General features: G+C 39.5%; 1 protein-coding gene and 1 long non-coding RNA gene across 19 annotated transcripts in view; both read left to right on the top strand.

The window, feature by feature from the left end:
• LOC113460868 (uncharacterized) overlaps positions 1 to 428 on the top strand; it is a 56,917-nt gene extending 56,489 nt beyond the window's left edge. For 11 of the 18 annotated variants that reach the window (XR_003382725.2, XR_003382724.2, XR_012581103.1 and 8 more), the window contains one exon: positions 170 to 423. This is a non-coding gene — a long non-coding RNA (uncharacterized LOC113460868). Of the gene's footprint in view, positions 1 to 169 lie in introns of all 18 variants that reach the window. The other 7 variants (XR_012581102.1, XR_012581101.1, XR_012581098.1 and 4 more) reach the window with 4 other exon arrangements.
• Positions 429 to 809: 381 nt separating this feature from the next.
• SAMD8 (sterile alpha motif domain containing 8) lies at positions 810 to 18,250 on the top strand. The gene is made up of 7 exons (XM_005481481.4): positions 810 to 994; positions 2,193 to 2,345; positions 8,555 to 9,161; positions 10,912 to 11,007; positions 11,685 to 11,802; positions 12,603 to 12,753; positions 13,657 to 18,250. The coding sequence occupies exons 3-7, from the start codon at positions 8,587 to 8,589 to the stop codon at positions 13,959 to 13,961; spliced, it is 1,245 nt and encodes a 414-aa protein (XP_005481538.1). The 5' UTR covers positions 810 to 994; positions 2,193 to 2,345; positions 8,555 to 8,586; the 3' UTR covers positions 13,962 to 18,250.
• Positions 18,251 to 18,784: the final 534 nt, after the last annotated feature.

The following is an 18,784-nucleotide window of genomic DNA, read 5'->3' as shown; positions in this document are numbered from 1 at the left end:
GTAGATAGTCCATTACAATTGAGATAGCACAAGAGTGCATATTTGCATAGGATTGCTTGATGACTCGACAACTTGACTTAGCTTTGAAGAATTTTGAAATGCAAATTTTCTTGTTTCACTATTAGCAGCATATAAACTTTGCAATACATTTTTTTCTTTTTTTTTTTAGAACAAGGATCCGACGGCCACTTTCTCTGAAAAGGCAAAAAGGCAGTGTCATTAACTTCATGGATACACTGGCACCTCCTTTTTATTTCAACTGAAGCTACAACTTAAGATTTTTTTGGACCTCATAGTAATTACATCATCAACAAAACAAATTCTGACTGTTACTCAAACAGTTGCAAAGGGCTGGCATCTACCCCAGACAGTGGGTATCCAAAATAAATTTATTTCTGGAGCAATTTGCTTCTCGTTTGTCTGTCTCCTTCTATCCCCTCCACCTGTGCTGTTTGTAGGCTATGGAGTTCCCAAAGTTACGGCGCCATGCTGAAGCTTTCCTAAATCATGTGTGCTGTTCACATCTGTGCTGTGGATCCCCGCGCAATGACTGAGCGCGGCCGGCCAAGTGCTGACAGACAGTTTTATTCTTTTTATACACACATCAGGAAAGAACAATGGTGCAACTGAAATGTTTTGTAACTACTGCCTGCTATGAGGCCTGACAGTACGAGGGCCCTATAAGTTTCCTTTGCTATTCTGTCCTGGTGTACACTTTGAGTTGAAGGATGGCAATATTTCCCGAGCCACCGATTCCAAACCTCTAGCACGGCTCGAAGCCCCTCCTGGCAGGGGCCCCGTCCTTCCGTCCCGTCCCGCCCCTTCCGCCGCCGCCTGCCGGCGCTGCCGCCGCCGCTTCCGGACGGGGGATGGGGGGTGGCGGTGGCCGCCGCCGCTGCCGAGGAGGGGCACGGGCAGAGGCACCGGCAGGGCGCGGAGGAGCCGCTGCCGCAGCGCCCAGGGCCGGCGCGGCGGCCCCGCCGCTCGGCGGCAGGTGAGGCGGGGCGAGCCGCGGGGCCCTTCCCGGGAGGCCCGGACCGGGGACCCTTCCATCCTTCCTTCCCGCGGGGCCGCCCCGCAGGCGGCAGCCCACCGGGTCCCCATCGCTGCCCCCGCTGCGGCGTCAACCCCGGAGTGCGGGCGGGCCCCGTGGGTCTCGGGCGAAAGGGCTGCCCCGCGACAGAGGCTGTGTGGGAGGAGAGCAGCTTCGCCTGCCGGGGGGCGGACGAGCCTCCCGTGCTGTGTGTCCGCGCTAAAATCCGCTCCGCCGTGGTTGGCGCGCCCGCCCGGCCCGGCACATCGCTGGCGAGCGTGAGCGCCCGGCCCGGAGCACCAGCTGCGTGCTGGGGCCGTGTCGCCGGCGGGCTTCGCGCTGAAGGGGTCAGCCCTTGAGCCCGGCTGTGCCGCTCTCGGGGAACTTTGCCGGCCTCGTTAGGGGAGGCGTGTGAAGTGTGGGACGGCACCGAGCGGCGCCGGGGCAGAGGGGCCCTGTGCGGTTTGTTGTGGGGCCTGGGGGCAGAGGGGACCCGTGCAGTTTGTGATCCCGCGTCAGCCTCCGCAGCGAACAGATCGTTCCTGGAAAAGATGCTTTGTGTCAGTCTTACAGTCAGATAACGAAACGGTTGTAGCGGTCAAAATAGATATTCTTGTTACTTTTTAAAATAAAATTGGTGTGTTTTCTGAGGACAAAATGTTCAGTTTTGAATAAAGATGCTGTTGAGTGTGTAGGATTTGATTATTAAGAAGGCAGCATGGAACAGTGCTGTTGCTGGTTTGCATGTGTCCTCTTCGAGTGTCAGGGTTAAATGGTGGGGTCTGCCTGTGGGGAGAGTGTTTGTGCAAGTTCAGGGCCTGAGCATAAAGAAGTTGAAACTACTGGAACTGTTACCCACTCAGTCTCTTAAATCTATATTACTGATGCATTATGTGGACTTAGACACTTAGTTATGCTGATTGCTAAAAAACCCCAGCACTTCAAAAAGGTAGCTTTTTCCAGCTGCCTAAGTTAATGGAAGAGGCAAATGAGAAGTAGTGTTAATGTTAACGTTTGGAATAAGTTGAAGTGGTCTCATGGTTTTGTATTTGAGGCTTCACTTTGCAAAATTAATTTTATAAACATTTTTTATGTGCAGTGCTCATTCTGTGTTGTAATGGCAAGATTCAACTTGATAATGTCTACTGTGTCTCCACAGAGCTCCCTTGTGCAGCTGGACACGGTGTCTGTGCCTCCTCCACAGAGCAGCTGATCATGCTGTGCTCTGGAGTGGCAAGAGCACAGAAGACATTTCCTGGCATTTAAGTGCCCCTCCTGTTTGGTAGGGGGTGCTTCTTGCTGAATATCAGAGGTAAGGAAATGGCTGTGTCTTTTTCTTCCTTTTGCTTTCTGTGATGTAGAAGAAAGGTGGAACTAACCTGTAGGATTAGTTTGAAGTGATTTTTATACCAGGTGAAAGGAATTTTGTAGTTTTGTAAGGTTTTGTTGTGTAAGTAGTGCTTAGATGTGAAGAAAATGTCCTGCACATTTGTAAAGCACAAGAATTTTAAATTATCTTGTTTGCTCTTCTATGTGGTGTTGTTTTTGCTGGCTGGTTGGGGGTTTATTTTTGTAGGATACTATAAAAATACAGGTTGGCCTAGGAACTGTAATCTTTTGAGTTCTGTAGTATCGCTTTTTTTTTGTACAGAGCATGCTTTTGCAGCCCACTTAGCTGGTTGAGGTCCACTAACCATATTACACTGTGTATGTTTGTTTGATAATCACATGCCTTTTAGAAGTATTTTTATTTCTTCCCTACTTTAATGCATCTAAAATGAGGAAAGCTATTAGATTTTCACTAGACCAGAAAGATCAGATTGTAAATAGTTGTGGAGAGTAAGATGAAACACAGTTTCACTTCAGATATTGTTCTGGTATTCATTTGGATGGAGAGTTTGTTCATGTCTTCTCCTATCTCCATTGTAAGATGAGGGTGTGGGAAGAAAAGGGGAGAAAGAAACTTGAGTTGTTACTCCTAAGTTGTATGGGGATAAAGAGCAGCCAACGTTCTGTCACAGAAGGGATACACTGCTTGAAACCAGAAGAAAAATATTTGACACTTGATATTTAGCATGTAAAATGTTCAAGAACTTAGTCAAATAGTAGTGAAGTACTGTGAATGGCATAAGATAAGTGGTGGAGTACTTGATCAGTTGTTTAAAAATCACTTGTGTGTGCCTTGAATTATGGCAGTAGTATAAAAATGTGTTTTGTTAGCTGGTTAGTAGATTAGGAGCTGAGCTGCTCTTAGTGTTCATTTGAGTATAACACAACCTGTTTGGCTTAATGAGGTGTGAGAGTCAGGGAGCAGTTTGTATTCTCTTCATTTTGATGCAATATGTAACTGTACTTGGTGCTTCTTAAGACAAACATGTTTAACTTTCAGGACTTTCTGTAGTAGCTGCTGTCACTCTTGCGTGGAGGTGTCTCAACAGAAAGACTCTGCTAAGAATATACAGCGAATATTTGATCCACAAGCTGCACTTCAATAAATAACTCTCAAAAAGCTCATCTTCCTTGATGGCTTAAAACCTAAGACTAAGCTAGTGTTACTTTGAGATTTCTTATCTTACCTTCATACATAGCACTAAGACCTCTGAGTACAGTTAAGCTACTGCTGATCATCTCACTTATGATACCTAAGTCACTATTTAAAACTCAATGCAAGTTTTACAGCAATATTTATGCATTTGAAATGATTGTATTCTTGCTTCAGGAAAATACCATATGTTGTCTCATGGTGGGCATTGTGCTGTGTTTGAGCAATTTTATATGTAGTATGGTAGCCATTGTATTTAAAAACTTGAAAAATCATGTATTGTTTTTGCATGTGTTCTTTCCGTCCTTCTGCTTACAAGACACCTCCTGTATTATATGTATCTGGTGGCATTTAGGAAGTAAGGACTCAGCCACTGTATGCTATATGGCAGTGAAATCTTTGGTGCTATTTGCTTTAAATAAGCACTGAAGAATTTAGAGTTTCCAGGAAGAGCAGGTGACAAGCTTCTCATGTAAGTCAGTCAGCAGAGTAGCTGAGCCTTGTGCTGCATAACAAGGCAGTGCTGTGTGTTCTTTTTCCAGCACAGCATTGCTAAGTTGGTGTGTGACAGTAGCCTTATTATTGCAGGCTGGCTCGGCACATGTTTTTGTGTAGCTTTTTTGTGCTGGGGAACCAAGGCCACCAACATGGGTGAAGTGCAGCCTGTGCAGGGAACAGCCTCTCCCCTGAGGTGTGGGATGTGCTCCTAAGCCAGCAGACCCAGCGAAGGGGGGCCGAGTTGGGATGGCCTGTTTTCAAACTGCAGCTTGAAACCTTCACACAGAAATGTAGGTTAAATCACTTGAGATCTGGTAGTTGTTCAGGATCCTTCCTAAAATTGCTCTCCAGGATGGTGGGAAATGAATCTAGGGGGGAAAAAATCAAGGGGCAAGGCTCTCCCATGTACCTGAGGGCAGGTGGTAAAGCAGTCATGGTGCCAGTAGAGATTTTGCATATGTGTCTAGAATAAATAAAACCAGTCAGCACTCTGCTAACTGCTGCAGACCTAACTAGGTTGTTTAACCCTTCAGCTCTGACTGCTCTAATCAAGTTTGCAGCCTAATGTTACTGTGATATTAATGCTGCTTTTCCTTGGCTAGGGTAATGATAAGCAGATTCAACTTCCCACGTTTTTACATCAATATACAGTCTCAAAGTCTGTAAGCTAAGAAAGTTAGGGAATTAATGGTTGACTGGCAGCAGTTCAGTAGATGGGAACATGATAGAATCATGGACAATCATGTTGAGGGAGGTTAATTTTCTCTAGATATACATCTAGGAAATTTTGCTGTCAGCTAGGGTATAGTCAGCCTCTCAGAGGCATCTTATTTCTTAAGATGCCACTGCCAAATTGTAGGAATGTTTATGGCTTACAAAGTAATGTTTTTCTTTTAAAAAAGTGAATGTTTATGCATATACAGTTCATATGCATTGTGCTCATGCTGGTAATTGAAAGGCTTGTGCAAGAAAATGGGACACGCATACTGTTGACAGGCTTGCTAAGTGTTAAGTCACAGTACCAGGAAAATAATCCACTAACTAGCTACAGACATTGCTGATGTCAGGGGAAAAGTATATTTTACCCTGTGACGCTTAGGTCTGTGCTTGCTTTGTGTTACTCATGTGTGTTATTCATCATTAAGTAATGTTACCCATTATTTGGTTCAGTGATAAAACTAGTAATATGGAAGGCAAAGTAGTTTCCAGAGCTGTTTCCTTTCAGAAGAGAGCTGCAGTTATCTAGGGGACTTGGCCTCTGCTGTGTTATTCTTACATAGCAGTCTAGTAGTGTAAAAGTTATGCAGCATTCTTCAGCTTCAAAAAGGAGCAGGAGCAGTTTCACACAGGGCTCTGTACTGTATTCCAGGTGTTCCAATTATTAGGGAGAGTGCCTTTTACCCTTTAAACCACACAAGTGTCACCAGTTGAATAGTCTGAAAGGGAAGGCAGTTTCAGGATTTAACAAGTTGCTTTGTCATTGAAACATGAGTTTACTTGTTGCTGTTGAGATGAAATTAGCTACCTGCTCTGTGTAATAATTTAAATTTGTGTTTTCTGGTAATTTCTTTGTCTTTTCCAGTTGGTTAAGTGTACTTTTGTTGACAGTGTTTAAAAACAGAGCAGGTCCTATCAGTTGCATCTTGAGGTTAATGTAGACTTTCTCCCACGTCCAGCCCATAGTGACCTTTGATGGGTGTGCTGATTCAGTGTTGTAAGGTTACTTTTATTACACCTTTGATAAGGGTTGATTTTTATTCCAGCAATGCCAGATGAAGGAAGACTAGGCTGCTGTTAGGCTACTTGACTTGTAACAAGTGGATAGAATTCTCTTAGGTTAGGAACAGTTTCCTGCCTTTGTCCTCAGAAGCTGCTTTGGTTAGAAGACAGTATCAGTAAGTTGAATGTGTTTGTGTGGGGAGTTTACATTCACTGCTTTTAGAAAACCCATGATGATTACTATGTTATAAAACTCACTGTGATTAACAACTTCTTTTCTTTTCTGTATGTGATCTGTTTTTCTGAGTAAAGAAAGCTGGAAGTTCAGTTTGACAACTCAAGTTTGTTTATTTTTACTGGATGTTTTGGATTAGTATAAGAACAATGTTGATAATACACTCATGTTTTAGATGTTGCTCAGTGGTGCTGACCCTAAGTCAAGGAGTTTTTGATTTTCCCCTGTTCTGCCAGTGAGGAGGGGCAGAAGAAGCTGGTAGAGACACAGCCAGGACAGCTGACCTGAACCTGGCCCAAGGAACATTCCATACCTTGGAAAGCCCTGCTTGGTATATAAACGGAGGGGGAAGATTGGCCCAGAGGGGCCAACCACTGCTGGGAAACTGGCTGGACAAAGGTCAGCAGGTGCTGAGCAGTTGTAATGTGCATCATTTGTCTTTCTTGGGTGTTGTTCTTCTCCCTTTTTGTTATTTTCACCGTAATTATTACTGTATTTTACTTTTTTACCATTATTAAACTGTTCCTACCTCAACCCCTTGGGTTTGCCTTTTTACAGTTCTCCCCCCCATCCCACTGCAGGGGGAGTCAGCCAGGACATTTAATCAAATTAAATATCATAATTTATTTCATTAGCTGTGTGACCAAAATAATTATTAGAGTTATTTTTGAGCTACACTTTCAGAAATAGCACAATAACATAAAAATGAGAAAACACCCTTTCATATGGAGAAGGAAGCATATAGCATATGCAGATATTCTAGTAGTTTGTTTTTTGTTTTTTTTTAATTTTGGGCAACTATTTAAATCAAAGTGTTAAAGCTTACATACTTATTGACTGTATATGAGGTATTGAGAAATTTTAGCAATTAATTAAGTACAAGTTTTTCATATACAGTCAACTCCTGAGAGAATGTCTTCAGATGTATTATGCCCTTAATTATTTTAGAAGGGTAAGTGTGATTTGTGTGCTCATTTTTCTTCTAAAATATTGCTTTTTCACTGCTGGGAAATCTCATTTGGCAAATTGAATATTTTCTGACATAGTATAAAATACTTCGTGGTTCTGTTAGATGAAAGCCAGAAGAAAAAGTTGCATCCAGTAATTATATTAAGAGCACCATAGGTACTGTACCTCCTTAAAAAAAAAAGAAGTGAAAAGGAAAGACATTCTGTTTTTGGAGGAGCTGTGCCCCTGAAAAAGATGCAGAACTGTGGTGAATATTCATGATGGATTTGAGTACCCGTTTACTATAGACAGCAGCTAAATAATAGATTAAATACACTGTTTCTTTGCTTTCATTCTGAAAGCCTTGAATGATGTATGTGGCAGTAGTGTATTGTAGTGCCTTGTATTTTCTGAGATTTGGTTGGCATGATTGAAGCATTTTAGTTAATTAGACTGTTTTTTCGAGTACAAAAGAGCTGTGAAATTGTAGCTGTTTCTTAGATGGTAGCTGTACATGAGCCACCAAATATAAATTATGCACAAATCCATTCTCTACTGCTGTGGGTCTTCAATATTGCATAAACACTTTAGTACTTTTACTTCACTGGTAACCTTTCAGAGTTCTGTCGTGTTCCACATAATGTCCTGTGGTTAACTTTTTTCTTGGTTGTTTTTCTGGTGACTTGTCACCACCATGTGACTAAAATGTTGCTGAGCTGACTCTCCTTCCTTCATGCAATATTCTAGAGTCAGGAACACAATTATTGAGAAATCTGTATGAAGAGAATACCTCTCTTCTGTTTTTGGTGTGTTGCTATGCTATCTATTACCACATCCATTTGAAAAATGCTTTGAAGCTTAAACCAGTACTTCATTTCTAGTAATGCTATTTTTGAAAGCTGAGTATTTTAAAGGATTCACAATTCAGTAAGTATCTATCTTAATTATTGAGTTCAAACAAAGAAATAGGATGGTTGTACCATCATCATACAACTAGCATACTTCCGTTCAGTACTGTTGCAGATATCTAGACTTGGGTTTACTTGGAAGGAGTGGGGGAATGTCGTGTCATCAGAGCTTCAGTAGTATTTTAAAACAGTGGAATATATTGGACTGTATTGAAATGTATTATTTCAGCTTTAATTCAGTTTTGTGTGTTTGCTGGCTGTACTTCCTCGTGTAGTTGATGAACTGCAAACAGTGGAAAAGTCTAATGATTAAGCTGGTATTTAAAGAGTAGTATTTGATTTTCATTGCCTAATGTAATTAACAAAGCAGGATTTATTTATTTATTTGCAACAAAATTAGAACAGTATACTGGATACGTCTAGGAAATATTCTGCTTCTTGGAAACTTTAGGTTTCTATTTAGGAACAAATAAGATGATCTTAATTTAGTTTTTCTTGAACAAAAAAAAAGCATTTTTGTAATACTTCCCTTAGAAATTAGGTCTGTTTTTTAGATATCTCTTATGTAAAATGGCTTGGTCTAATTGAGCATCTAAAATGGCACAAGAGACACTGGCATTTCAGTGGTGTGTGTTGAACACTCTGGTGTTGTGTCTCTCTTGGCTGTGCAGCAGGTGAGCGTGACTGGCGGATCAGGGGCAGGATGGCGGGCAGTTCCCAGCTCTGCATTCGGCGCTGGACCACCAAGAACGTGGCCAGGTGGCTGAAGGAGGAAGGCTTCTGTGAGTACGTGGATCTTTTGTGCAACAGACACAGGCTGGATGGAATTACCCTGCTGACACTTACTGAGTATGACTTGCGATCTCCTCCTCTGGAAATCAAAATCTTGGGGGATATCAAGAGGCTGATGTTGTCCATACGCAAACTGCAGAAGCAGCACGTTGATGTCCTGGAAGAGCTGGGTTACACCAGCGATGGTCATGCTGGCACGGTGTGCCCAGCTGGTTCACTACAGGCGGGAGATTGGTTTTGTAATGGTGAGGTACCTCGGGACTATGATGGACCAATGACTGACTTGAATGGTGATCAGTATCAATATGCAAACGGAAAAAACAAACATGCCACACGAAGACTGGACCCAGAGTACTGGAAGACAGTTTTAAGTTGTGTGTATGTCTTCATAGTGTTTGGCTTTACATCATTTGTCATGGTGATAGTACACGAGCGAGTACCTGACATGCAAACATATCCCCCTCTGCCGGACATATTTCTAGATAGGTAAGACATTTTCTTTCTAAACAAAATAGTAATGTGATAGTTAAAATACTGGCTGTCCTTTATCTGTTTTCAAAGTCTCATATGCTCTCGAAGAAAGTTTCATGTGCTCTAGAAATGCCTCTGCAAAATAGTAATAAAAGTCTAGTAAGTCCTTCTGCTAAAAGAAATGTGGATCAGGTAGATGCAGAGATTTGGGTTTAGGGGAAAATAAATTGAGCTGTTGTTCTATCTAGTTTATATTTAGTTTTACATCTTAAACTCATTACAACACAGTAATTATTTTGTCCATCCTTGCATTCTGGTAAAAAGTGTGATGGTCAGCTGGCATAGATATGCATGCAGCCATATGCATTTTCTGAAATCCAGTTTCTGCCATGAAGCTTAATGTGTCTTGATATAAAAAAAAAAACTTTGGATGAAAGAATGTTTTGATCTGTGAGTGAGCAAGAAAACTGAAAGAGAACAGCACTGGTACTGTATTTTTACTGTCTTCCCACTGTCAGCTTGCTGAAGATGGTCTAGGGAAACTCAAGTTGAATGAAAAGGCCAGCATCTCTTTTAACAAGTTATTAAACCACTGTTGTGACTTATGCAGTACCTGCTCATTTTTTTAAAGAAAATATTTCACTTTAGACAAAGAAGAGACAAAATGGCAAAGGTCATTGACAACAGGTTTAATAGAGAATAAATGTTCCCTTTGAGAAAGAGCACTTGCACCATGGAGAACTTAACTGCCTAGGGAGTTTTAAAAGATGAGCTAAACTGTTATAAAGTTCAGCCTTTGTGATCTCCCTGTTCTTGCCAGTAATTTCCATTTTCATTTATGGCTTTCAAGAAGTCAGTAAGACTCTAATCTTTTGAGTAAGAGTGCAGAATCCTCCATAAATGTATATATAACTCATGAAGGACAGACCACATCCAGCAGAGTGGAAGAGGGAAGAGGGCAGAGAGAACAGGAGCTGTGGCATTATTGGATTTTGTTCCCAGGGTGCTCCCTGGGTATTCAGTGTGCAGAAAGCAGCAGCTGACAGAGCAGTGACAGAGGATTACTACAAAGCTCATGTTTGAGTGGTGCTTTGCTACCCCTGTGTATCAGGGGGAGCACAAAAGTACAAGGAGCAGCCTCTTGAAATCTGTTGACCTGTATTTTGGCAACTGAAGAGTGGAAATTGTTACTGGTGCCTTATGAGTGCAAGAAGGTCTTAGATCTTTTGACAGGGAAGGCTGAAATGTTTTAATATAGTGATTATTACTGAAGTTTTGAAAACAATTTTTATTTTCCCTGATACTTTTCTGTGCAGTTCTGCTTCATTTCTGTGTTTAATATTTTTGGCCTTGCAGCATTTAATTCATTGCATTGACATGGCATTCTTGCAAGCATAAGCAGCATAATTGACATGATGCAAGTTTTTGTCTGAATGAAAAAGGTTGTTGTGAAACAATAGTGGAGGAACACATCCTGTTAGTATGTCACATGTGAATTAAGAGAACATACTAGAGATTTTCGCTTAGTGAAATCTGTGGAAACTGAAAGCACATTATTAGGAAGGAGATAACATAACTGAATATATTTCAAATTCTGTATTTCATTCTGTCTAGCAAAAGTACTTTTGACTGTAGTTTATACTATTGTCAGATGAGTGCAAATAAGTTTTGAGGTTAGAACCTTACATGCCCTTATTTTCAATACCAAGACTAGGAAAAAAATTAAGCCTTTGTATTAACTTTCTGCTTTGTCTTTTTGTTTTAGCGTCCCTAGGATACCATGGGCTTTTGCTATGACTGAAGTATGTGGTGTAATTCTTTGCTACATTTGGCTCTTGGTTCTTCTGCTTCACAAACACAGGTAGATTTTATAAAATCCAAATTAACTGCTCCTTTGATGCAGAGAAAAGACCATAACAAGAATTTATTATGATTGTTTAAGAAGTTCCATTCTGTAAGAATCTTGTCAACTCCTAGTATGTCTCTGTTAAAATGGATTAGGGAGGATTTCATCAAGATTGATGGCTTGTGAATCATTCAAAGGAGTAATCTGAATTTATAAGTAATTTCTTTCAGAACATAGGTATTTCAGAGAGTTGTCAGTATATACACTCATGCTATAACAGCTTTGTATATATAAGAAAGTGCCATGGGAATGAATTACCACAGGATGTCTGAGCCAGCCTGGCAATTTGCTTTCACAGAGGGATAGAAAATGCTTTTGTGTGCCTGCGTATTTTAAGTTAAATTTTCACTGGTTCATTGATTTTACCAGTTTGCCAACAGAAGGTATGGGTGCCAAAGCTAGCACGGGAGTAGCTGCAGAGGTGGAGCTGTACCTTTTGGTGACAGTAAGCTTGCTACAATGTCTCACCCTGCCATGTGGAACCTTATTTTTATAGTACTACTTAATTGGAAAAAAGAAATTGTTGTGAAACTTGCAGTGATGATGTCAGGACTTAATGGGATTAAGTTGGGGTGAGGTGGAATGTTTCTATCATAACTTCCCTGATCTCAGTTCCTGTGTACTTTTCCCAGATCCATTCTGCTGCGCAGGCTGTGCAGCCTCATGGGGACAGTGTTTCTATTACGCTGCATTACAATGTTTGTTACCTCACTCTCCGTGCCAGGACAGCACTTGCAGTGTACTGGAAAGGTAAAAACTTCAAGTGCTTTAAATTATTTTTCCTGTTTCTTTTTGTAAAAAAATACTTAAGACGTGATTAAGCTTGTTGCAACCATAGTGTTAGACATGTGTTTTTTAAGAACATCATGTTTCTCTCCTGTTTCCTTGTCCTTGCATTTATTGCCATAGGCAGGCAAACATCCCTAGGGATCCTAGAAGCACTTGCCACTCTGGAGAGTATGTGGTTATTTGGGGAAGGGTGTTCAGAATGTTTCACACTATAAAACAGAGAAATTCAAAGAGGTGTGTGCACTTAAGCTACTAAATTCATAAAGAAAGACTGAAAGGGAAGTAATTGTTTCTTTGTCTTGTTTGTTGCATGGTTTTGGAAAAAACCCCAACAAACTATTACTATTTCACCCCTTCTCAGAAGGGATATTCTTAGAACGTGGGATTTTATGGTTTCTTCCTAACTTTTAGTTAGGAGAGGTTTGAGCTGAACAAATGGAAAGTTTGATAATAATACATTTGGGAGACTGAACACATTCAAAAAAAGGTGGCAGGCTCTGTGGGTAAATCACTTGCAACAAAATACTTGCTCTAAATTCCCGTATTCATAAGAGGTAGGATGAATGCAATTAGTAATTGCAGTTACTAATGTGACTCATTGCCACAGTGAAATCCAAAGATGTACTAACCTGCATTTTAATAAAAGACACAACCTGATAAATAGTATTAAACAAACATAGTGCAGTACAGCTCACTTTAGGGATCTACTGTTTGGGCTGTGGAGTTGGAACTTAGTAAAGGTTAATATCACTGTTTTGCAGTTGTATGGCAATGTTTGGGCCAAACTGCAGCGGGCATTTGCAATTTGGAGTGGCTTTGGAATGACTCTGACTGGAGTGCATACATGCGGAGATTACATGTTCAGTGGTCACACTGTCGTCCTGACCATGCTCAACTTCTTTGTCACAGAATGTGAGTACAGAGTGTCAATACTCAAGTGTCCCTAAGAGTATGTACAGAGGTGTGAGAGTGTAAACATTTGAACGTCCTTAAGTATTAAGAATATGTGCTCCTTGACCTTCTCAAAAAGTTCAAAGTGTAACATTTAAGCAAACAAATACAAATTCAGATTGCTCTGCTCTTTCTCAAGTTTGTGACAGCCAAGTCACAGTGAGAAAAGGAACACTACCTCCTTCCATGGGGGAATGAATAAGGCACTTTTCAATGGACATGAGAGCCAAGAAATTAGAAAGGCTTCCTGGCTTGCTGCTGGGGGAATACTTGGGAAGATACTTAGGGTTGTCTGTTACTCTTCCCTTCCCCAGGTAGCTGCCACTGACTCCTGCCAGCCAAAACCTGGCGAGTTTTCTGTACATTTAGTATAATCCATAAAGCCAAGCACCAAGCCCCATGGCAAGTGAGAATATATGAAACAGCAGTACCCTTCTGTAAACACCAACAGGGATCTGATACATGTTACAGCAAGCAAAGATAATTCGTTTGAGTTCAGCTATGATGTAATGACTGCAATCACATTAATGTAGCTTTCATTACACCTTCCTCCTTGTAACATAGGAAAGACATGATTTTTATTAAAAAGTTGGTTGAACAAAGAATTCTGATTTGCAGAGTGCTAAACCATTTAAGGATGCTCTTGTTAATCCAGAAATGCATTTGTAAATGAAGTAATGAACTGATAGACATATATAACTTTTGTGGTTGCTTTTGTTGGATTTATTGGACCTGTATACAACATTTTTGAATGAAGATAATAACTTCATCTTGTTTTTGGATGAAAAATCTGTATAAAAGTTTGGAATGTCTGGGCCTGTATTTTGAGACAGTCAAGGTTAATCACTTTCTGTTTTCTCCTAGATACGCCAAGGAGCTGGAACTTCTTGCACACCTTGTCCTGGGTCCTGAATCTCTTTGGAATCTTCTTCATTTTGGCTGCACATGAACATTATTCTATAGATGTCTTCATTGCCTTTTACATCACGACAAGGCTCTTTTTGTATTACCATACATTGGCTAACACTAGAGCATATCATCAGAGTAGGAGGGCAAGGATATGGTTTCCTATGTTTTCTTTTTTTGAATGCAATGTCAATGGTACTGTTCCCAATGAGTATTGCTGGCCCTTTTCAAAACCTGCTATACTAAAAAGATTAATTGGTTGAAGACTGTGTGGGTCAGTTCAGATTTTTATGAAGCATTATGACTAAGGTCCTACAAGGCTAGCTACAAGGGGCAAGTCAAGTAACATTTTTCACTCCATGATCTCCTCCTTGCCTTGTTTCTTGGATTTTTAGTCATAAAATGGGGTTTCCATACTTTATAGGGATGTGTTTTGTTTTCTCCTTGTGAAAACAGAAAACAATGCAGGGATGGGTAAAGGCTATCAGTGAAGCATGAATATAAACCAGAATACTGTTACCCTTGGCAAGGTTCTGTGTGAATGTTTATGGAACATTAACCTGAAATATGTATTGAATATAACACACCCTTTACAGGTCCAGATAATCTTTGTTACCCGAGTGCCAGCCTTTACATATACTGACAAAAAATTTAAAACTTTATAAAGCCTTTCTTTGAAAGCAGTCATACATGTAATTTTTAAAACAAACTGTGTATATTTAAAAATTGAGGAGGTTTGTGTCATAATGAAGAAAACAGTATAGTTCCATGCTGAGAGGGTCTCTTAACTGTTAAATTACAAGACTTGACAGTATAAATGGTCTGCATACAGGTTGCCAAAAATGAAGGTCTGCCTTGTGGCTGTGGAGTGATGATATTTTTTTAAATGAGAACTTATTTAGTCTAGTCTATCAGTTGTCTGTATGGTTGTTCTAGCACTTGAAAGTTTTCCCTTTTGTGTTTAAATAAGTTACAGTAAGTGGAACATCCACTGAAAGTAAACTTAGCTTTAGTGAGTTTAAAGCCACAAAGTAACTTTTGTGTGGTCTTAATTGCTTTGTACCCAAACTCATGCATGCTTTTCAGGAGCAGTTCTTTAATGTTGGGAAAAAAGAACAGTTGTCCTCGTGTATCTTACTGTCCTGTAAATGGATGGGGAAATGCATGTACTAACTCTTTCAGGAATAGTAATAATAGTGAGTATTGGAAATAGTGCTCATGTTGATGTATGTTTTAGCACTCTGGTGTCAACAATATGGTGACTGTCTCTGGATATATATATATGCACAGTATGTTTGGTTCTATATATAAACACACAGTATATGTTTTTCTAACAACTATGAAAAGAGGCTAGTTCTTAATTTAAGTTGCTCATTTACTACCCTGAAAGATACCATAAACAGTTGAGTTTTGCTTGTTGAAAAAAACCAAACCACAGCCCACAACAAAGCATCCCCCAAAACCTCAAAGCAACACTCAGTCCATAATGCATGAGCAGGGTCACACAAGGGTTGCTGGTCTCTTGGGCAGTGGATTGTAAGGGGACAATACTAATGTTGTCTGTAGAGCCTTGAAATTACATTTGTGCTAAATGAAAACTGATAGGTACAAAATCATAAAAACGGCATAGACATTTAAATTTGATTATTGCAAGTTCAAATGTGCAAATGTAGTGTAAGTCAGCTTTAGAAAGTTACATAAATAATTCCCAGCTTGGTACAAGCTGACTTAATGGGCACTTTGTACTTGTGTGTGCACAGAAATGAATCCATTTGGAATTTGCAAGGTTTTGTGTTTGGAGGCTTGTAACCTACTGTGGGCTACTCCTTGCTGTATTGTGTTCCTTTTATATACCTTGATTGTAGTAACTTGACTACCTTACACTCTTCATGGTATATATTATTTTTGTAACTTAATTTAGCTCCTATTCCACAGAAAAATTATGCATCTTGGAGTATCTCTGCCAGCTATAATGAGCACATGTACACTGTACTATTACAGAGATTTTTATATTTATAACATTCCAATTTTTTAGCAAAATTGCAGATTTAATAATATATTGTTCAATCTACCATAACCTGATGGCTTTTGCCATCCAAATTGGGGGAGTATGCTTACACTTAAAAAAAAGGAGAAAATATTCTGAAAGATTTAAAGACTTGCCATTTGCTGCTCTTAACTTTCTGATTTCAGAAAGGCAATTTGAACATTCCTCTTGAGACTTTATAATGAAAGAGCTCTATTTGTTAACTTATATTTGCCTTTGCAATGCACACAGTTATGAGTGCTGTTTTTCTAAACTCTAGGAAACATCTGTTCTCAGGATGTGCAAGATTGTAATCTGAGTTATATGGAGAGGCATGCAATTAAACTTGCAAAGCAGTTGATTCTGAAAATAACCATTTGAGTAGTAACTGGCATAACTGCATCTAAACTGAAATACTGCAACTTACAGTATTCTGCAACTTACACATGCAGGAGAATTTTCAAGTACAGCCCAGTGTAACAATGTTTACAGAAAGTAAAGCTATCATTTCAATTTTTCTTTTTGTAATGAAGTTCATATACATTGAAACGTAAGGATTCTTTGTTCTAATTTAATTTTCAAATTTAAGTAAATTGTGTTTTAAATCAGCCTTGTCTATCATTGTTTTTTAAAAGAAGCTTGTTCCTTGTGCTGTTTCCCTTGATGCTAGATACCTAAGTGCAGGATAACTAATATAAAATGGTTGGTTTTGTTAGCAATGGAGTGGATTGAAACATTGTCAGGGTAATTGTCCTCTGTTTTGGAAGTTCATTTTGTCTGTCTGTAAACATGCAGGAGGAAAGCTTGAAGGTGATAGAAGACAGAAAAACGTGATCTTGCTTGCAAGAGGGCAGAGGTCAGTCTGTAAGGCTGGAAATGTAAGCTTTATTGTTAATTAGATGGAAACAAGTTGCAGGTAACTGATAGTTTTAACATTTTGTACCTCCTTGTGAGTCAGTGTTTTAAAAGCATTTTGCTGCTTCTGTTGCTGACAAGCACTTCAAAGTAAAGGCAGCAGAGCACCTTGAGCCTTGGATTTATTGCTTAGTATGTTCAGGGACGTCTTCCTTTATGTTCACATGCCACCACTGCTCTCTTTAACATGGTGCACCTCTTTTGTGCTAAGTTGTCTTCTGTGGTCTGTGTGAGTGCCCACATAATCTGAACCCAGAATAATGAATTAATTACTGTGTAATGCCAGCAAGTGCAAGTGTCTCAACAACATGAGTACTACGAAGTGCACACATGAATCAAGTAGCAAAGTCTGAAATTAGTAACCATATATACAAAAGAAGGGGAGGGTCACTTTTTTTTGCTAGCTTAGCAAATTTAGTAATATTTGAGACTTGGCAATAGGGTTGAGCTCTTCCTAATAAGTTTGGGGATATTTGTGCACATACCTGCAAATGATAGACACACAGGCTCTTCCCTCATCCTTTTTCTTTGATATATTTGTACCTTATGACATAGTTTCTTATAATAGCTTTCCTAAACCTTTTGCCTTTAATTTTTCATTTCTGAAAGATCCCTAAAGTGGGTTATGACATTACACCTGCACAGAATTAGACCTTCATAGATGTGGTTTTTAACAAATTCTGATTACACTGACAAAAACTTATGAAAGGATCTTTAAGCAAGGTTCTCCAGCTGATCTTGAACAATGCTATAGAAAGCTTCCATATATGCAATGTATCTGCATGTCCAGTGGCAAACATGGTAACACACAAAATGTCACTACAGAAATGTAGATAGGCCTGAAGTTTTTAAATGTCCAAGACTAACAAGAATTGGATCCCATAAGTGCACTGCTTGACTTGTATGCTTAACTTCAAGCAAATTACTAAATACTCTTGACTTCAGTGAGTGTTACCATTTTAGTTTAAACATTTTTGGATAAGGCCCAGTGCATACTGTGTGGTATCCTCCTACAGTAATGGGAATAGGTAATGTCACTTTCTTTTGGATTTTCTCTGATGTCTCCCCTCCTATCTGCTGGAGAAGAAAACATTCCAATTTCAAAGAAATTTCTGCTTAACTGGGTTCTGAAAGAAGAAACTGTCAAAAACCAAAAGAATGAATACAACCTTGATAATTACATTACTTTAAGAAGCAATGATCAGTTAAATTATTTGGGGGCAAAAAGTTATTTTCAATACAAGCATGTTAAATAATGTAATTTAGAATTACTGAAACCCTCTAAGGAGGATGAGAGCACAGGTTCCTATAATCTTCTTTTCTGTACAGCTGTATCTTGTGTAGTGCCAAAAAGAGAGTAAAGAGGAAGGAGTTGGGCTCAGACACAGTAAGTGTTTTGCAGCAATTAATACCTCCTTGCTTTTTAACCATTGCCTGCATGCTTAGTGCTAGACTTGTCCATTACTCTTTAGCTAGTTTTCTGATGTATGAAAGCCCTTTTGGTTTTTAAACATCAGTCATGGGAAAAAAAACCAAAAACAAACCAACAACAAAAAACCCAAACAGTAGATGTTATGGACCTAGAGTGTAACAAAAGGAATGTAAACCAACTGTGATAGTTTTTCGTCATGTCCATGTAGTTCCTACTGAAGAGTTAGGGAGGATTTGCAGTAATCTACAGACAGTACCAATTTTTTTTTATAACCTTTTTAGAAATTTGACCTGTAACTGCAGATACCAGCATAGTCTTTCCAAGAGAGAAGTATATTTGACAGAAGTCCTAGCAGTGAGACAGCTTACCCTCTGAATTATTTTGTGCATTAGACTTCAACAATAAGGGTTAATTGATAGACCACTGGTTTATAAAATTATAAAATATAAAATATTTCTGATTTATCTTTGATCTTGTCACTATTCTAATTGAAACAGTATTCCTGGGGAAAAAAAAAGTTCTTTGGAGTGAACCTACTGATGTCTTGTTCATTATATGAAGAAAACCACAAAAAAACCCTTACAACTCCTCAAAAACTACAGTATTGAACCTATTGAACACTGAACCTTCCATATAGCAGTATCCTGCAGACTTACCACTCGTGTCCTAACAAATTTGCAGTGAGTATTATGTACATAATTCAGTGACATGCA

This window comes from Zonotrichia albicollis, chromosome 7 (genome assembly GCF_047830755.1).
Source record: "Zonotrichia albicollis isolate bZonAlb1 chromosome 7, bZonAlb1.hap1, whole genome shotgun sequence".
Lineage (NCBI taxonomy): Eukaryota > Metazoa > Chordata > Aves > Passeriformes > Passerellidae > Zonotrichia > Zonotrichia albicollis.
Note: the sequence above shows the minus strand (reverse complement) of the source record. Positions and strands in the feature narration are given on the sequence as shown.